The 18,084-nt window shown below is 40.0% G+C and overlaps 1 protein-coding gene across 1 annotated transcript in view; it reads right to left on the bottom strand.

Annotated features, from left to right (window-relative positions):
- Positions 1–18,084, bottom strand: part of prkci (protein kinase C, iota) — a 122,431-nt gene that overhangs the window by 97,555 nt on the left and 6,792 nt on the right. The window contains exon 2 of the mRNA XM_059651200.1: positions 5,138–5,259. Within this exon, the coding sequence (XP_059507183.1) occupies positions 5,138–5,259 (122 nt within the window). The remainder of the gene's footprint in view (positions 1–5,137; positions 5,260–18,084) is intronic.

Genomic DNA, 18,084 nt, shown 5'->3' with positions numbered 1-18,084 from the left:
AATGACCTGGATGAGGGCGTAGAAGGATGGGTTAGTAAATTTGCAGACAACACTAAGGTCGGTGGAGTTGTGGATAGTGACAAAGGATGCTGTAGGTTCCAGAGAGACGTAGATAAGCTGCAGAGCTGGGCTGAGAGGTGGCAAATGGAGTTTAATGCAGACAAGTGTGAGGTGATGCACTTTGGTAGGAGTAACCGGAAGGCAAAGTACAGGGCTAATGGTAAGACTCTTAGCAGTGTAGATGAGCAGAGAGATCTCGGTGACCATGTACACAGATCCTTGAAAGTTGCCACCCAGGTTGACAGGGCTGTTAAGAAGGCATACAGTGTTTTAGCTTTTATTAATAGAGGGATCGAGTTCCGGAACCAAGAGGTTATGGGTGAAGCTGTACAAAACTCTGGTGCGGCTGCAGTTGGAGTATTGTGTACAGTTCTGGTCACCGCATTATAAGAAGGATGTGAAAGCTTTGGAAAGGTTGCAGAGGAGATTTACTAGGATGTTGCCTGGTATGGAGGGAAGGTCTTACGAGGAAAGGCTGAGGGACTTGAGGCTGTTTTCATTAGAGAGAAGAAGGTTGAGAGGTGACAATTGAAACATCTAAAATAATCAGAGGGTTAGATAGGGTGGATAGGGAGAGCCTTTTTCCTAGGATGGTGACCGCGAGCACGAGGGGGTGTAGCTTTAAATTGGGGGTGAAAGATATAGGACAGATGTCAGAGGTAGTTTCTTTACTCAGAGACTAGTAAGGAAATGGAATGTTTTGCCTGCAACGGTAGTAGATTCGCCAACTTTAGGTACATTTAAGTTGTCATTGGATAAGCATAAGGACGTACATGGAATAGTGTAGGTTAGATGGGCTTGAGATCGGTATGACAGGTCGGCACAATGTCGAGGGCCGAAGGGCCTGTACTGTGCTGTAATGTTCTATGTTCTATGTTCTAAAACAAAACAAATCATTTGAGTTTATAAAAGAGGTCTGGTTAATTTGTCTTCATTCAAAGTCTAATATTGAGAAATCCAACAATTGAGTATATAAGGAAACAGGAATGCTGTGACCCATACATGACAGAAAGAATCATTTGTCAAAAAAATACACAACTTTGATAATGTGGTTTTGTGCTAAAATAAAAATCAAAAATATAATACAAGTACATTAAGAATAAAAGGATAACTAGAGAAAAGTAGGGCCTGTTAGAAGGCTACAGTGGTAATTAGTGCATAGAGCCAGAGGATGTAGATAGGGTTCTAAATGAATACTTTCAACCGGTGTTTACTTGTGAGAGAAACAGAGACAGACAGACAGAGAGACAATGTGGGTGTAGAAATCAAGATGACCTGCAGCAGACTTAACAAAGTCAGCATAGACATACAGGAGGTTCCAAGTGGTCTGGCAGGCTTAAAAGGTACATAGATGAAATGTATCCCAGGCTGTTGACTGAGGCAAGGGAGCAATTAGCTGGGTTACTGGCAATAACTTTCCATTCCTCCCTGACCACAGGAGAGTTGCCAGTGGACAAGATGAGAGGAAGGTCAAACTGTCGATCAACCAGAAAACTACAGGGTAGTCAGTCTAATCTCAGTGATGGGGAAACTGTTGGAAACAATTCTGAGGGGCAGAAGAAAGGCAGGGATTAATCATAAACAGTCAGCATTGGTTTTGTTAAGGGGAAGTTGTGTCCAACTACCTTGACTGAAATTTTTGCAGAGGCAACCAGGAGAGTGGATGGGGGCAATATCTTTTGATGTAATCTGAGAGGACATGAGTAAGGCTTTTGATAAGGACCTAGGGAAGACTAACAGCAAAGCTTAGAGCCCACAGGATCCAAGGAAATTTCACAAGTTGGATGCAGAATTGGCTAACAGACAGGAAGCAGAGGGTGATGGTCAAGGGGTGTTTTGTGCCTTGAAGCCTGTGCCCAGCAGAGCTCCATCAGGATCAGTGTGGGCACCCTTGCTGTTTGCGGCATATATAAAATATTTAGATTTGCTTGCAGGTGCGTTGATCAGTATATTCACAGATGATGCAATAATTGGAGGAGTGGTAAACAGTGAAGAAAGCCTTGGATTACAAGAGATAGGTGGGCTGGTCAATGGGCTTACAGCAGCAAACACAACTGAATCCAGATGAGTGTAATAAGATGTACTTGGGCAGGACAAACAAGACAATGGAATACATGAAAAACGTAGGATTCTTGGAAGCACATAAGGTCAGCGGGACCTTAAAGTGTGCCATCCACTGATCCGTTAAGACAAATAGATAAATTAGTTCAGGAAGTATATGGAATATCTGCTTTTATTAGCTGACGCATAGAGTTTAAGAGCTGGAAGTGAAAGAGCTGGAACTACGTAAAAGGTTAGTTGTGTGTAGTTCCTGAATCCATATTATAGAAGGGACGCAACAGCACTGTACAGGAGATTTACCAGGATGGTGCCTGTGCTGGAGAGTTTTAACGAAGAAGCAAAACTGGATGGACTGAAGTTGTTTTCTTTGGAGCACAGGAGATTGAGAGGGGAGAAAGAGCAAGATGTGTAAAATTGAGGAGCACACACAGGGCATACAGACTTACAAAAGAGAAATATGGCACAGGAACAGGCGCTTCAGCTCTCCAAGCCTCTGCCAATCATCATGTCCTGTCTAAACTTCAAAAAAAACCTTCTGCCCTTATTCGGTCCATTCGGTCTACTTTTTCCCTCATACTGTAACCATCCAGATAAAATGTTGCCAACATGCCTGCCTCCACCACGTCCTCTGGCAGTGCATTCCAGGTTCCTACCACTTTCTGCATTAAAAGCTTTCATCGCACATCTCCCTTAAACTTTTGCCCTCTCAACTTGAAGTTGTGCCCCCTTGTAATTGAAACTTCAACACTGGGTATAGGCCTCTGACTATCCAGCCTATCTATGCCTCTCATAACTTTGTAGACCTCCGCTCAGCCATTGTCTTTCCATTGAAAACACTGCTAGTCTTTTTAATCATAGCCAATGCCCTTGACACCAGGCAACATCCTGGTGAGCCTTCTCGGCACTCTCTCCAAAGCTTCCATGCCCTTCAGGTAATGTGGCGATCAAACCTGCACACAATACTCCAAATGGAGCTTAAAAAGGGTTTAATATAGCTGCAACATGCTTTGCCATCTCTTGTACTCCATGCCACGGCCAACGAAGGCAAACATGCCATATATTTTCTTAATCACTTTAACAACCCATTTTGCCACTTTTAGGAACTGTGGACCTGCACGCCCAGATCTGTTTCTATGTTAGTGTTCCTAAGGGTTCCACCAGTAACAGTATAATTCACACCAAAATCTAATCTGCCAAAATGGATCACCTTGCATTTGTCTGGATTAAACTTTATCTGTTATTTCTTTGCCCAAGTCACCAATGAATATCTATATCCTGTTGTATCCTTTCACAATCATTGCACTATCAGCAACTCCAATCTTCATGTCATCTGCAAACTTTCTAATCAAACTGCCTACATTTTCCTCCTGATCATTTATATATATACTACAAACAGAGACCTTAAGACTGATCCCTTTGGAATAAGAGTTACTGTTCTCCATTCAGAAAAACACCTTTCCACCGCTACCCTCTATCTTCTATGACCAAGCTAGTTTGGTATCCATCTAGCCAACCTATCCCAAATCCCACACGATTATAGTTTTTGTACGAATCTGCCACGTAGGGCTTTATCAAATGCCTTACTAAAGTCCATTTTAGTTACATACACAGGTCTTCCCTCATCAATTATCTTTGTCACCTCTTCAGAGAATTCGATCAGGTTAGTGAGACATGACCTTTTTTTTCCCCAGATATACATATATCCTGACCCTCAGTATCTTCTCCAAGAGCTTTCCCACCACAGATGTCACTCTCACCAGCCTATAATTTCCTGAATTATCCCTGTTTCCTTTCTTAAGGAAAGGGACAAAGTTGGCTAATCTCCAGTCCTCTGGAACCTTGCCTGTGGTCAAAGAGGATGTGAAGATATCTGCTAATGGCCCAGCTATTTATTTCCTCGTCTCTTGGACTACCATGGAATGGATCACATCTAGCCCTGGGGACTTGCCTACCTAATGCAATTCAGGATACCCAAAACTTTCTCTTGTAATATATAGTCATTTTCTGAAGTATTCACACTTTCATCCCTGGCCTCAACATCAGCCATATCCTTCTCCTCCTTTAAGGTTAGGGTAGCAAGTTTAGAGGGGAGAAGAGGTAACAATTTCTCCTCCACAGGAAAAAGTGAGAATCTGATTTCACTGCTTCTAAAGGAGATAGAGGCAGAAACCCTCATAACATTTAAGAAATATTAAGGCATACACAAGGCTTTGACTAAATGCTGAAAACTGGGATTAGAATAGTTTAGAAAAGTGTAGAGCTGAATGAACACAGCAGGCCAAGCAGCATCAGAGGAGCAGGAAGACTAATGTTTCAGGCCTAGACCTTTCTTCAGAAATGGAAGAGGGGAAGGGGGTTCTGAAATAAATCGGGAGAGAGGGGGAGACGAATAGAAGATGGATAAAAGAGAAGATAGATGGAGAGGAGACAGACAGATAGTGTAGGTGGGGAGTTAGGGAGGAGATAGGTCAGTCCAGGGAGAATGGACAGGTCAAGGGGGCGGGATGAGGTTAGTAGGTAGGAGATGGGGGTGGGGCCCCACCTACACTCACCTTTACTGGCTCCATCCCCGCCTCTTTGGCCTGTCTGTCTCCTCTCCACCTACCTTCTCCACTATCCATCTTCTATCCGCCTCCCCCTCTCTCCCTATTTAGTTCAGAACCCCTTCCCCTCCCCCATTACTGAAGGAGGGTCTAGGGCCGAAACGTCAGCCTTCCTGCTCCTCTGATGCTGCTTGGCCTGCTGAGTTCATCCAGCTCTACACTTTGTTATTGCAGATCCTCCTTAATCTGCAGTTCCTACTATCTTAGATGTTTGTTTTTGACAAGTTTAGACTTGAAGGGCATTTTACGGTGCTGTAGACCTTCTGTGACTATGGTCATATGAAAAAGAGATAGACCAAGGTCTTACAATGCAATCCCACATTTTATTCTACTCTTCCATCTCTAAAAGAACTCTTCATCAGAAGTGCAAAGCAAACAAATAAATAGAGATTTTGCCATACAATCCACTGTACCTTCTTCATCAATCCACTTCATTGTGAAGAGTTGCTCATTGTCCAAGCAACACATGTCACGGACTTCAGTGCAAAGATTTTCGTACGTGATGGAGGGATCAAAGTGTGTTATCATGATGTCCCTAAGTGAAAAATAATTAAAAGACTAGTAAGAAATAATCAATATTACAAACAAGTACAGCTCAACATAAATTAAGTTATTGATAAGTAAACTTTGACTGATTCCAAAACACAGAAGTGTCTAAGGTACATTATTTCTTTCCATTCTTTATACATCACAGAAGAAAAAACTACAATAATCTTTTGTCAAGGAACTCCTGTTTTTATTGCATGTGTGAACTCCACAAGAAAGTAGGAAAAGGTATCAGCTGAAGGACGACTTCTTATGGAAAAAGATGTCTGCTAAACAGTTTAGAAAACACAATAATAAATATCAAAATACAACATAGATTAAAATAACCCCAGGATTGGAAATTTAAATCTAAAATCTCCCACAAAAAGCCGAACCATCTTATATGACCCCCAACTGCAGTGTTGAATATTAAATCTGTGTTGAGCTATCGTTGTGTAGAATCTTAATCCTTCAAAACTTTTGTTGTTAAAACATTTTTAATATTTTAAGTACATTTATTTCAAATGTTTTTTCCCCATTTTTAGTCCAATCCTTCTTTTCCTTTCAATTCTGTGTTCCTGACTTGACAATTCACCTAGAATTCATGTCTTTTCTTAATCGTACATTGGGTAAGGTTAAGGATTGTACAAAAAAAAATTTACTTTGGATGCTCAAAGTTAGAACTCTCAAGGAGAGAAAGACAGATAATACTTCAAGGTCTATGGCCATTGTTCTCTTTCCACAGTGCCAGACATGATGGGTATTTCCAACACTTTCTGGTTTCCCTTTATATTCCATAACAAAATAACTAACAATCTGCTCCATTCACGCACGGCCTTGATGTCAAGATTTTTACCACTTCAATGTTAAATGTGCTAATATGTCCAGCAACTTTCAGCACAAATTAATATTAAGACTGAAACAAACAAACATAAGAATAACTAACAGATGCATTGGTTGACCTGTTATAGCAAATTATGGGTCATATGTTTGATGAATAAATGCCAGTATGATCACCATCACCACTTAGATCATTAAAGACTAACATGAGGTGCAAAACTGATAAAATTGTTAAATGACAGTGGATCAAAAGATATGTTTCTACCGGCACATACCAGAACTTAGTTTCTTTCATAATTGGGGTTGAACATTTTAATTGACTAAGTCCCATAAGCACTTTAAACGAGATCATCCCTCATCCTTCTAAACACCAGAGAACTTTTTTTTTAAAAAAGGGCGCAAGGATAGTCGGCTCGGCCAGTTATTACTTCCCATCCCTATTTGCCTTCGGCTTTGACAAGTGGTAGGCAGCTGCCTTTCAAACCACTGGAGTCCATTTAGTGCAGGTACATCCACAATGCCGTTAGGGAGGGAGTTCCAGAAATTTGATCCAGCGAGACTAAAGGAATGGTAATAAATTTCCAAGTCATGATGTTGAGTGGCTTGAAGGGGAATTTACAGGTGGTATTGTTCCCATGCATCTGCTGCCCTTGCCCTTCTAGATAATGGTGATTATGAATTTGGAAGATGCCATCGAAGGATCCTTTCTGCTGCCCATCATATAGATAGTACACACTGCTGCTGGGTGCATCACAGAATGCTTGTAGATTTGTTTCCAATCACATGGAATGTATCAAACTTCTTGACTGGTGGTGGAGCTGCACTCATCCAGGCAAATGGGGAGAATTCCACACTCCTAACTTGTGCATTGTAGATAGCTGTCAGGTTTTGTAGCATCAAGTGACTGGTTAATTGTTTAGAAACTGATTCATTGTCATAACAAGTGACACCCATGTTTAAAAGATAATTATTCACATGAACTTAAATCTTTAAATACTCCAGGTTAATGTCACATTCAAGAAAACAGCTAAGACAGCTGCAGAAGGGACGGTGAAGGAATGTTTAATTAGGTGTTCCCAAGACACTAACTTAGTAGGAGGCTATAGGATGGTGAATGTTAAATACATCCTACTTACACTGGGATGACAAAACTTTGTTTAACTATTAGGTGAACAAGCTAATAGAATACACAGTAGGATATTTAAATTCATCAAAAATGAGATATCAATTGCATATTTGAAGATTGAAAATACACAGCATTGATTAGAAGCGCTGAACCTAACTGCAAAATGTAGATATGCATGTATTATTAATGGAGTTACTACCTTGAGCAGCCTGCAAACTTTTCCAATAATCATTTCAACATTAGTTATAACTAGTGTGCTGATGCTTTTGTCCACTGAATAAAGGTGTACAAACTGTCTATTTTTACTGACAAATGGAAAGTATGCAAATATAGTTGTCAAAGAAAAACAAGATAATTACCATACTTTTAAAATGGAGTGGGTATTTGTCAATTGAAAGTTGGAAGTTCCCAAAAATCAACACTAATATTACACACCTTTCCTTCAGTGCCTATAGTCCAAAATACAGCTTCTTCTGCATTTTACTCAGGAAAATTAGATTTAACATTGACCTTGTTTACAAACTGAAATGAGACAGAAGTATTACTCACCTGAAACTAACAGCAACCAACCCACACTGACCGATTGGTCAGCATCAAATCACTAAATAATATATCTTGCGTCATTCAAACTTCTCATTTTGCTACGCTGTGAATGTTGGGCAATTAAGGGTATCTGGGATTCCAGGAAATGAATGGAAATTGGGCATATACCATCAGTCACATCGAAGAATTTAGTTTAAATACAACTCTGACAAACAATGGTGAATACTTCTTGCTTAACATTTAAGCAATTTGGGAGATCAGGATGCAGTACTTTACATGTGTGGATCACAATGCTAATCTCAACTCACAGAGACTACAAAGATGACTGGCACAAGAAATGAAGATAGCACATTTTTGCTTTTGGGAGTGTCCTTGAAAAATCTAAGCATTATTGCTCTTAGGTAGAGATTGTTGAAGAGACAACAGCTGACACTATAGATGTGAAAGGCATTCCATTCTCTAATTGCAATATCATTTCTATTCCTACAACTTCAATTTGCTGTTGCTGCTACTGCACAATTAACAAACGTGCAACCTAAATAAGAAAACATTATATATATTCACACACTGGACACAATACAACGTATGAAACTCTAGCTTGATAGATCATATATTTAGTTGTTTTCTTAACTAATGTGGTGATTAGTCACTGAAACGCTTACATAAGTTTGCGCATGTTCTTTAATAAAATATTGCATAAGCTAAAACAAAAAATTGCTGTGTTTTCCAGTTGAAAGATTTTTACAAACATTAAAGCAAAGTTTCAATTGGTTTCCCAACAATGTTGATTATAGAGACCTGAATCTAGGGAAATTATTCTAGCCTCAACTCGAAAGCTTCCACTTGAAGCTGTACAGGCAATTTTACATATCCTCTCCAAATATAAACTGCCCTAAACAAATTCTAACAATTTAAAAACTAAAATTTCAAACTCTCCTGAATTGGAAACTTCAACAGGAAAACATACCAAGGAAGTAATTTCGTCTAAACTAAATGATTAACTGCTAGGAGAAAAACTAAAAGCTCTTCTGATCTCAATTTTTTTTGGAATCCCTCAACTATAACTCCGGGGTTTTCTGAACTGAACTGGAAACAAAACTTTAAATACCTGATGTTGAAGATCTGAAACAAGCACAGACTCAGGTAAAACTCAGCAGGTTTGGCATCATCTGTGGAAAGGAAGAGTTAACATTTCAAGTCGCAGCTCTGAAAACAAGTCACTGGACTCAAAACATGAACTCTGCTTTCTCTCCACAGATGCTGCTGGACATGTTAAGTTTCCCCAGTTATGTTGTTTTTTTGTTTGAAAACAAAAACTGATGTCTAATGTCTTTACATGAAGTCATACGGGATGGAAACAGGCCCTTTCGTTCAACTCATCCAGGCTGACCAGGTTTCCAAAAATGAACTATTCTCGTTTACCTGGATTAGACCCATATCCCTCCAAACTTTTACTATCCATGTACCTGTCCAAATGTCTTTTAAATGTTGTAATGGTACCCACCTCTGCCACTTCCTGTGGCAGCTTATTTCATATATACATTACGTTGTGTGAGAATAGCCCCAGCCTATTCAGCCTCTCCTCATAACACAAACCTTTGAGTCTCAGTAACATCCTTCTCAATCTTTCTTGCACCCTTTCCAATTTAATAACGTTCTTCCTATAGCAGGGTAATAGAACCTTATGCAGTATTCCAAGTGTCCTCAATGTCCTTTACAACTGCAAAATGATGTCGCAACTCCTTTACTCAATGTTCTGGCCAATGTTCTTTACCACACAGTCTCCTTCTGATGCCACTTTCAAGAACTAGGAACGTGAACCTCTAGGTTGCCCTGTTCAACAACCCTCCCCAGAGCCCTACCATTAACTGGACCAATCCTGCCCTAGCTTGTCTTAATAAAATGCAACACCTCACATTTATCCAAATTAGACTCCATCTGCCACTTCCCGACCCATTGGCCCAGCTGATCAAAATCCCATTGTACTCTTAGATAACCTTCTTCACTATCCGACATACTACCAATTTTGGTGTCATCCACAAATTTACTAATCATGCTTCCTACATTCTCATCTGAATCATTTATATAAAACGACAGTGAACACAGCACTGATCCTTTTGGAACACTGCTGGTCACAGGTCTCTGAAGAAAAAACCTTCTACCACCATCCCACATCTCCTACCAACAACTGAATTTTGTATCCAATTGGCTAGCTCTTCCTGATCCCATGTGATCTACTGTGTGGAACCTTGTCAAAGTCCACGCCTTGCTAAAGTCCACGCAGACTGATTTATTGCTCTGCTTTCATCTACATTCTTGGACACCTCTTCAAAAAAAAAATTAAATTTCTAGGACGATTTCTTATGTGTAATGCCATACTGACTAAGCCTAATCAGTCCTTGCCTTTCAAAATGCATGCAGAATTTGTCCTTCATAATCCCCTTCAACAACTAACACACCACTGACATTAGGTTCACTGGTCTGTAGTTCCTTGGTTCCTCCTTGCAGCCTCTTTTAAATAATAGCACATTACCCACCCTCCAGCCTTCCAGCACCTCGTGCACAGTTGTCAATGATACAAATATCTGTTACAAGGCACTTATCTATCTGAACGCATTTTAAGACGCCCAGCACCACCTCTTCCGTAATGTGGAATTCTTTCAAGGCTTCATTATTTATAGCCATCATAGACACAAAAGCATAACATCATCTGCCATTAACACTCCAATGGCTCATCAACATCCTTGATTGTAGTTGTGTCTTCTTGGAACTGGTGTATTTCGGTCACTATTCCAAAAAGACTGACTTTTCAAAATAAACTTTGCAGCATGAATCAATATCCATGTGCATCACTTTTTAAAAGTTTCGAATTCCAAAAGTGACATAGGTTATTAAAGTTATAGAAAATCAACTTTCTGCCAATCCCTAAAGAAAAAAGGAAACAATAATGATTCTTAACAGGATTTTCTATCAAAATCTTAACATTATTTTGATTATGCATTATGCTGAATATAATTACATTATGTTATTATGTTTCATTTCAAGCAATCATTTTCTGATGTCAATTTTGATATCAGCATTCTCTTTCCTGCATTACTGCTCTTGACAAGGCATCCATTCTGTATAAATGAGACGAAAATAGTGGATGCTGGAGATGTGAAAGAAAACCACAAATTTCTGGCACAACCCAGCAGGTCTGGAAGCATCTGTGGAGAGCCAGCAGAGTTCATGCTTCAAGAAACAAATGAACAGTTACATGACTCAAAATGTAACTCTACTTTCTCCCTAGCAATGCTGCCAGGCCAGCCGAATTTCATCAGAAATTATTGTTTATGATCCAATGTTATATTGCCCTTTCCAATCACCTGAATGATTTTCAACTTCTATAGCTGCAAATGTTAAGCTGTAACAAATAGTCTCGAGCTTTTGAATTCAAAATAATTAAAGGATTTCAGTTGGTGAATAGGAGAGCCGCAAATTGATGTAGTACCAACGCAAGATTCATTGTTCTTTTCTCCATTGTTGAATATTTCTCTTGACAATCTATTTATTCCAGAAACAAACAAGTTGTTTGTTCATCATTTGTCACCGTATAGCAAAATGAAACCCACACTGATGTAACTGGCATCAACAACCAGTTTGAATGTCTTCTCATAACTTGACACTGTTAAAATGAAAGATAATAAAATGTGAGGCTGGATGAACGCAGCAGGCCCAGCAGCATCTCAGGAGCACAAAAGCTGACGTTTTGGGCCTAGACCCTTCATCAGAGAGGAGGATGGGGTGAGGGTTCTGGAATAAATAGGGAGAGAGGGGGAGGCGGACCGAAGATGGAGAGAAAAGAACATAGGTGGGGAGGTAGGGAGGGGATAGGTCAGTCCAGGGAAGATGGACAGGTCAAGGAGGTGGGATGAGGTTAGTAGGTAGGAGATGGAGGTGTGGCTTGGGGTGGGAGGAAGGGATGGGTGAGAGGAAGAACCGGTTAGGGAGGCAGAGACAGGTTGGACTGGTTTTGGGATGCAGTGGGTGGAGGGGAAGAGCTGGGCTGGTTGTGTGGTGCAGTGGGGGGAGGGGACGAACTGGACTGGTTTTGGGATGTGGTGGGGGAAGGGGAGATTTTGAAACTGGTGAAGTCCACATTGATATCATTGGGCTGCAGGGTTCCCAAGCGGAATATGAGTTGCTGTTCCTGCAACCTTCGGGTGGCATGCCTCCCATTTTTTAGATGACACGTCCATCATGTGCCTCCTGCAGTGCCACAATGATGCCACCCGAAGGTTGCAGGAACAGCAACTCATATTGCGCTTGGGAACCCTGCGGCCCAATGCTATCAATGTGGTCTTCACCAGCTTCAAAATCTCCCCTTCCCCCACCGCATCCCAAAACCAGTCCAGTTCGTCCCCTCCCCCCACTGCATCCCAAAACCAGTCCAACCTGTCTCTGCCTCCCTAAACTGTTCTTCCTCTCACCCATCCCTTCCTCCCACCCCAAGCCGCACCTCCATCTCCTACCTACTAACCTCATCCCACCTCTTTGACCTGTCCGTCTTCCCTGGACTGACCTATCACCTTCCTACCTCCCCACCCATACTCTCCTCTCCACCTATCTTCTTTTCTCTCCATCTTCGGTCTGCCTCCCCCTCTCTCCCTATTTATTCCAGAACCCTCACCCCATCCCCCTCTCTGAAGAAGGGTCTTGGCCCGAAACGGCAGCTTTTGTGCTCCTGAGATGCTGCTGGGCCTGCTGTGTTCATCCAGCGTAACATTTTATTATCTTGAATTCTCCAGCATCTGCAGTTCCCATTATCACTGTTAAATTAATATTGTTGTCAGTACTGATTGCAAGTGGTCAAAGGCATGCTCATGTCTCTGTGCCCAACTAAGTGTTTCACCTCTCCAACAAACGTGTAACCAATACGAACATTGGAATCAATTACTGATGAAATCCACTCAACATTCACATATTTGTAGGATTTTCCCTTACACAGGAAATTCTAAAGTGGCTCTTATGGTTTCTTTTCTAGGTGCTATTTGACATTGCATCACAGTTTAGCTCTAGCAAATTCACTTTTAACTCTACGGCCAAATTGATTCTTTAAAGCTGCTGAGACAGTTCAGTCAAGTAGTGCAAACATTCATCCCAGGTTTGGTTGAACAATATCAGGTTAAGAGAAATTACAGTCATCCAGTCTTTCAAATGACTTTACTGGTTAACAATTGGAATGTTACTATTTTTTCCCCCATCAGCATGACATTTTATTGATAAAAGTCCAAAACTGTTTTACAATGCTGACATTTCTTTGACAAAAGCAAAATATCACGAATACAGGGTATCTGAAAAATAGAATGAAGAAACTTAACAGGTCTGACAGCATCTCTGGAGAGAGAAACAGTATTCGGTTTTAAGTTAAAACACTTCTTTGGAAGTGGTTTGTTTTGGCTACATCAGCTAATGGAACTTGCCAGTGTCCTTGTAATAAGTCAATTTTGGTGATATATTCCCTCTAATTCATTCAGCTTTGAGGCATGGGATACGAGTTCTCTTTTGTTCACATATTCACTTTGTGATCAATACAGAATCTTAGCAACACATCCAGTTTTGGCACCATTTGATAAGTGTGCTCCAGCTGTTACAATTCAGGTTATGGCTCAGTGGGGTAGCAGAATGGAAATCAAGCACCCCATTTCTGAAGCCATCATAAAATTTAAAGAGTTTAAAAAGTATCCAAAATTCTCTGACATATCCATCCTTTAGACCACGATTAGCAGAAAGCACAGTCTAAGTTTCTGTACTTGACAAGAACAACTGTTTACTACAACCAAAAAGATTCTCACTATAAATAAACAGATAAACAATTAAATATTGACAAGTTAAAAACAAACTCCCTTATAACCTTCAGCTATAAACATTACGCCAGATACAGACAAAAAAAATACATTCTACGGGCAATGGGAAAGACTGGAAAGGCAGTTCAAATGGTCCCTATCCCCAGGGTTCATCGAGAAGATCCTTTTGGCTGGTCAGATTGCTGCTTTTGATCTTCCTTTTCCAGACATTTTCCATGGATGCGAGCACAGTTTATAACAGCTGATAATGGAAAGATAAACTCCGGGTTAAGGCATTCTTTAAAATGGAGCAAACAAAACTCTCGTGAAGATCCAACTAGCTTGTCCCTCAAAACATTCACACCCACAAGCTGTTCAGCTACGTGTGAGCCAAACAGTTTTTTTGGTAAGCAGAAGACCTTTGTCATCAATAACTGCGCCACAGACCAATCAGCTACGTGGCTGTAACATCATTCGAACACAGCCTTTGCTCCAACTCAACTGTAACCAAACTTCCACTAATTAGGAGATGCATAAACAGCATTTACAATAGAATGTAAGGGAACTTGCAATGAAAAGCATGCAAGCCATCAACAATTTTTGGATATTAAGCTACTGTCTTTCCTCTCACCATTTTCTGGTGCCAATGCATGTAGATAATTTATCATGCTCCCCAAACTTTAAATCTTTTTATGTAGCATCATCACCTGATATTAATGTTTTGACTAAGGAGTGAACATACAAAATTACAACAGGTGGAAGAGGATCAGTATGAACTTGGATCAAAAATGGATTTAGAAGAGAACATAGTGTGAAAGATAGTTTTTTTCAATTGGAGAACAGTAGTAGATTAGTAGATTTAATGCTTGGATCACTGATTTTCTTGATTTTTATAGAATTACCCAGATATTAGAATACAGAATAAAATTTTCCAACAATACAAATTTGGAGTGGCTAGTAGTGAGAATGATACAAATCAACTGCAATGTGACACAGATCGGCTAGCAAAAGGGGCAAATACAAAGTACCACGAGGTGATGCATTTGGCAGAAGAGGCAGGAGGCCAAATATTCTTAAAGGCACTGTTCTAATGACCGCCAAGGGACAAGCCAACCTGGGGTTTCAAGCGCATAGACCTTTGAGAATAGTGAGCAAAGTCGATGAGAACTTGGCTTGCATACAGGATTGAGCTACAAACACTAAGCCTAAAGTGTTGCAGTGTACTCGTCAAAATTCCAAAAAAGAAGTGTTTAAATTCATATCGACTTCAAGTTTGAGGAAAAGGAAGCAAATGCATTTTTTTTGTCCAGCTGGAGAAAATGGCGAGACAAACAAATTAAGTAACGCCACTCACTAGCAAAATTCCCATTTCACCTCAGATGCAAACATCAGATGACTCTTCTCGATCATAAGAATTTCATTGCTCCAATCGCACCATATTTTCCCCAACTGACTCATCATTGCTCATGTTATTCAGGGCAGCAATCTTCTCTTATCTTCACTAAAAATGAGGTACCAGTCCAATAGCTGCACATAAGGCTATGGGCCAAGTACTGGAAAATGAAATTAGAGTTGATAGGTACTTGATGACTAGAGTGGACAGAATGAGCTGAACAGCCTCTTTCACATTGCAAAACTCTGCATCCAGTTCTGGTCAACACACTTTCAGAAAGATTCAAAAGTCTGAGCTGAACCCTGGCACGGACTCTTCTTCTCAGCCTGATTTTATTTTCTTTTTCTCTCTGCTTTAGAAGGACTATAATGCTGAACTTTTAATTTAATTTCATTTTTTTTCCAATTTATACCTAAGATGGCAACATTGTACACTCTTCACTGTCCTCACGTATCCCAGTACTTGAATACATGTGACAATAAAACAATTCTAATTCTAAAATCCTCGAGAGGGGACAGTGAAGATCTACAGAGCAAATGACAAAATGTCCGCATTCAGGCACAGCAAGTAATAGGAAAGCTTCTGAATGCTGGCCTCCATTACAAGAAAAATGAAGAATGACAGCAAGAACATCTTCCTTCAATACTGGGCATTGGTGAGATAAGAGTACTGTTGTCACACCTCAATGGGGTAATGCATTGGGAATAATCGGACTTAATTTCCAGAGTTGTTGTAAAAGTTTAAGGTTATAAAAAGTATGCAGTACTCCCTGCTTTTTCCATCTTTTAGGCCAAGATTGATAGAAAACACACACTTTTCTACATTTAACAAGAACCGCTTTTCATTACAACCAGATTCTAAGAATCGAGAAACAATTACAAACAGTCAATGCCAGTCAAAACAACAGTTAATACTAGTAAACCTCTCATTAACTCGCAGAACTCCTTGCATATATTCAGACAAAACTTTAGTGATATAAGTAGAGGGTAAACAGGGAAGACAGTTCATTAGTTTCTGTCAATGGGGCATTTTGATCAGAACGCTGCTGCTCACTCTTCCTTGTTTCCGAGGCACAGGATGACTGGTGCACAATTATAAGGGTCTCTGACCTATTATTTAATAAGGCACAGCTTACAGCAACTGATTGGGGTTTGGGGATGGAATAAACTAGCAACCTTCAGGCTTGAGATACTTTCAACTGCAGAATAAAAATTACGCCTTCCCTTTCAGAGGTCCAATGGCTTCTGGCTCTCAACTACTGGAAAGCCAATTATGTAGCTGTTGGCTGCCATGAGGCCTTTGCCACTAATAAATGGACACCATTTCACAGACTAATCAACTACGTGTTGCCAGCTAAATGTTCATTCATACAGAACCCACGAGTTACAGCTCATTTTTAACAAGGTTTTCCTCATTGCTTGAGCCAATAGCTATTTAAACAATGCTTACAATGAATGTCAATTAATTTTCTTTTAAGAAGTGCAGCAATGTTTCAACAATCTTTGGCTTTTAAACCAGTCCCTTTCCCATTTCAGTCTATAATCAGATGAACATAGGATATGGTCTTTACATGATGTACACTTTTGGTCACCTTATTTTAAAAAGGATATACTTGCATTGGAAGCAGTTCAGAGAAGACTCACTGGACTGATTCCTGGGATAACAGGTTGGTCTTATGCTGAAATCTGAATATTCTGGGCATCAATATACTTATTGAAGTTTAATGAGGTGGATCTTTTTGAAACAATATTCTGAGAAAATGCTTCCCATCATGGAGAAACCTAAAATGAGGGAACAGAGTTTCTAAACAACATGACTCATTTTTAAAAGAGAGATGAGGGTTTTACCTCAGTTGTTAGTGTTTGAAATTCTCTTCCAGAGAAAGCAGTAGAAGTTCAATAATTGAAAATCAGCAAAGCTGAATTAAACAGATTTTTGATTGACAGGGAAGTCAAGAATTATTGAACATAGATAGGAAATTGAATTCAAAGTCACAATTAAATTGAAAACGATCCTACTGAATGGCAAAAAGGTTCAAGAGGCCGAATGGTGACTCTTGATCTGACATCCTATGTAAAATGACACTTCTTTGAAGAGAAGAATATGGAAATTGCAAGATGAGAGAAAAGGTCAATGTCATTCAACTTTTACTATTTGGATAGTCACATGATAATACAATGGAAGTGTTTACTAATCATGGCAATCTAGACCTATCAGGAGATGAGGAAATCCCCCAAGTGGGAGGGATTTTGGTCCAAAGGTCCAACAAATGTACAACTTACTATATCCTCAAATGACTCAAAACAACAACCCAAAATACACACGTTTGATTTATTCAACAGTATCTGCTTCTGTATCTCCCTAGATAGCTTATTTCATAGATTTAATGGTGTTTCACCAAAATATTTCTATTGATCAATGTCACCTTCAAGTTTAATAACAGATATATTTATGAAGCCCCTTTAACATAACAAGCTATTTCACAGGAGCTTACATATTTGGTCAGTTAATCAAAAGCCTGTTCTTAGGGCTCAGTTTTACATAGTGTTTTAAAGGAGAAAATTGGATTAGAAAGGCAGGGAAAAAAATTCAGAGTTTGGACCTGAGGCAACTGAAATGGAGCAACAATAACCAAAAGAAGTGATGATGCTGTAAATCATCAACAAAAACAAAGTTGCTGGAAAAGCTCAGCACGTCTGGCAGCATCTGTGAAGGAAAAAAAACAGAGGTTAACGTTTCGGATCTGGTGACCCTTCCCCAGAACTGAAATGGAGCATTCTACTACGCTGGTCAAAGCACCTTTAAGTAGTTCCCTTTATTAAGTGCACCCACTTTGGAAGGCTTGGCACTCTAAAGTAAAAATGTCAGAGGTAGCTGCTTTACTCAGAGAGTAGTAAGGGAATGGAACGCTTTGCTGCCAACAGTAATGGTTCACCAATGGATTGAATGTTAACAGGCTGGGACTGATATCCTTGTAGGAGAATTTGATAGTTCAGGTTGCGGGGGGGGGGGGGTGCGGTTTAAACCAGGTTGTTAGAGGAATGGCAACCAGATTGGAGGGAAGTAAAGGTGTAGAGCTGGACGAACACAGAAGGCCAAGCAGCATCA

The sequence above is a fragment of the Stegostoma tigrinum genome, chromosome 14 (genome assembly GCF_030684315.1).
Source record: "Stegostoma tigrinum isolate sSteTig4 chromosome 14, sSteTig4.hap1, whole genome shotgun sequence".
NCBI lineage: Eukaryota > Metazoa > Chordata > Chondrichthyes > Orectolobiformes > Stegostomatidae > Stegostoma > Stegostoma tigrinum.
This window is presented reverse-complemented; position numbering and strand designations above follow the sequence as displayed.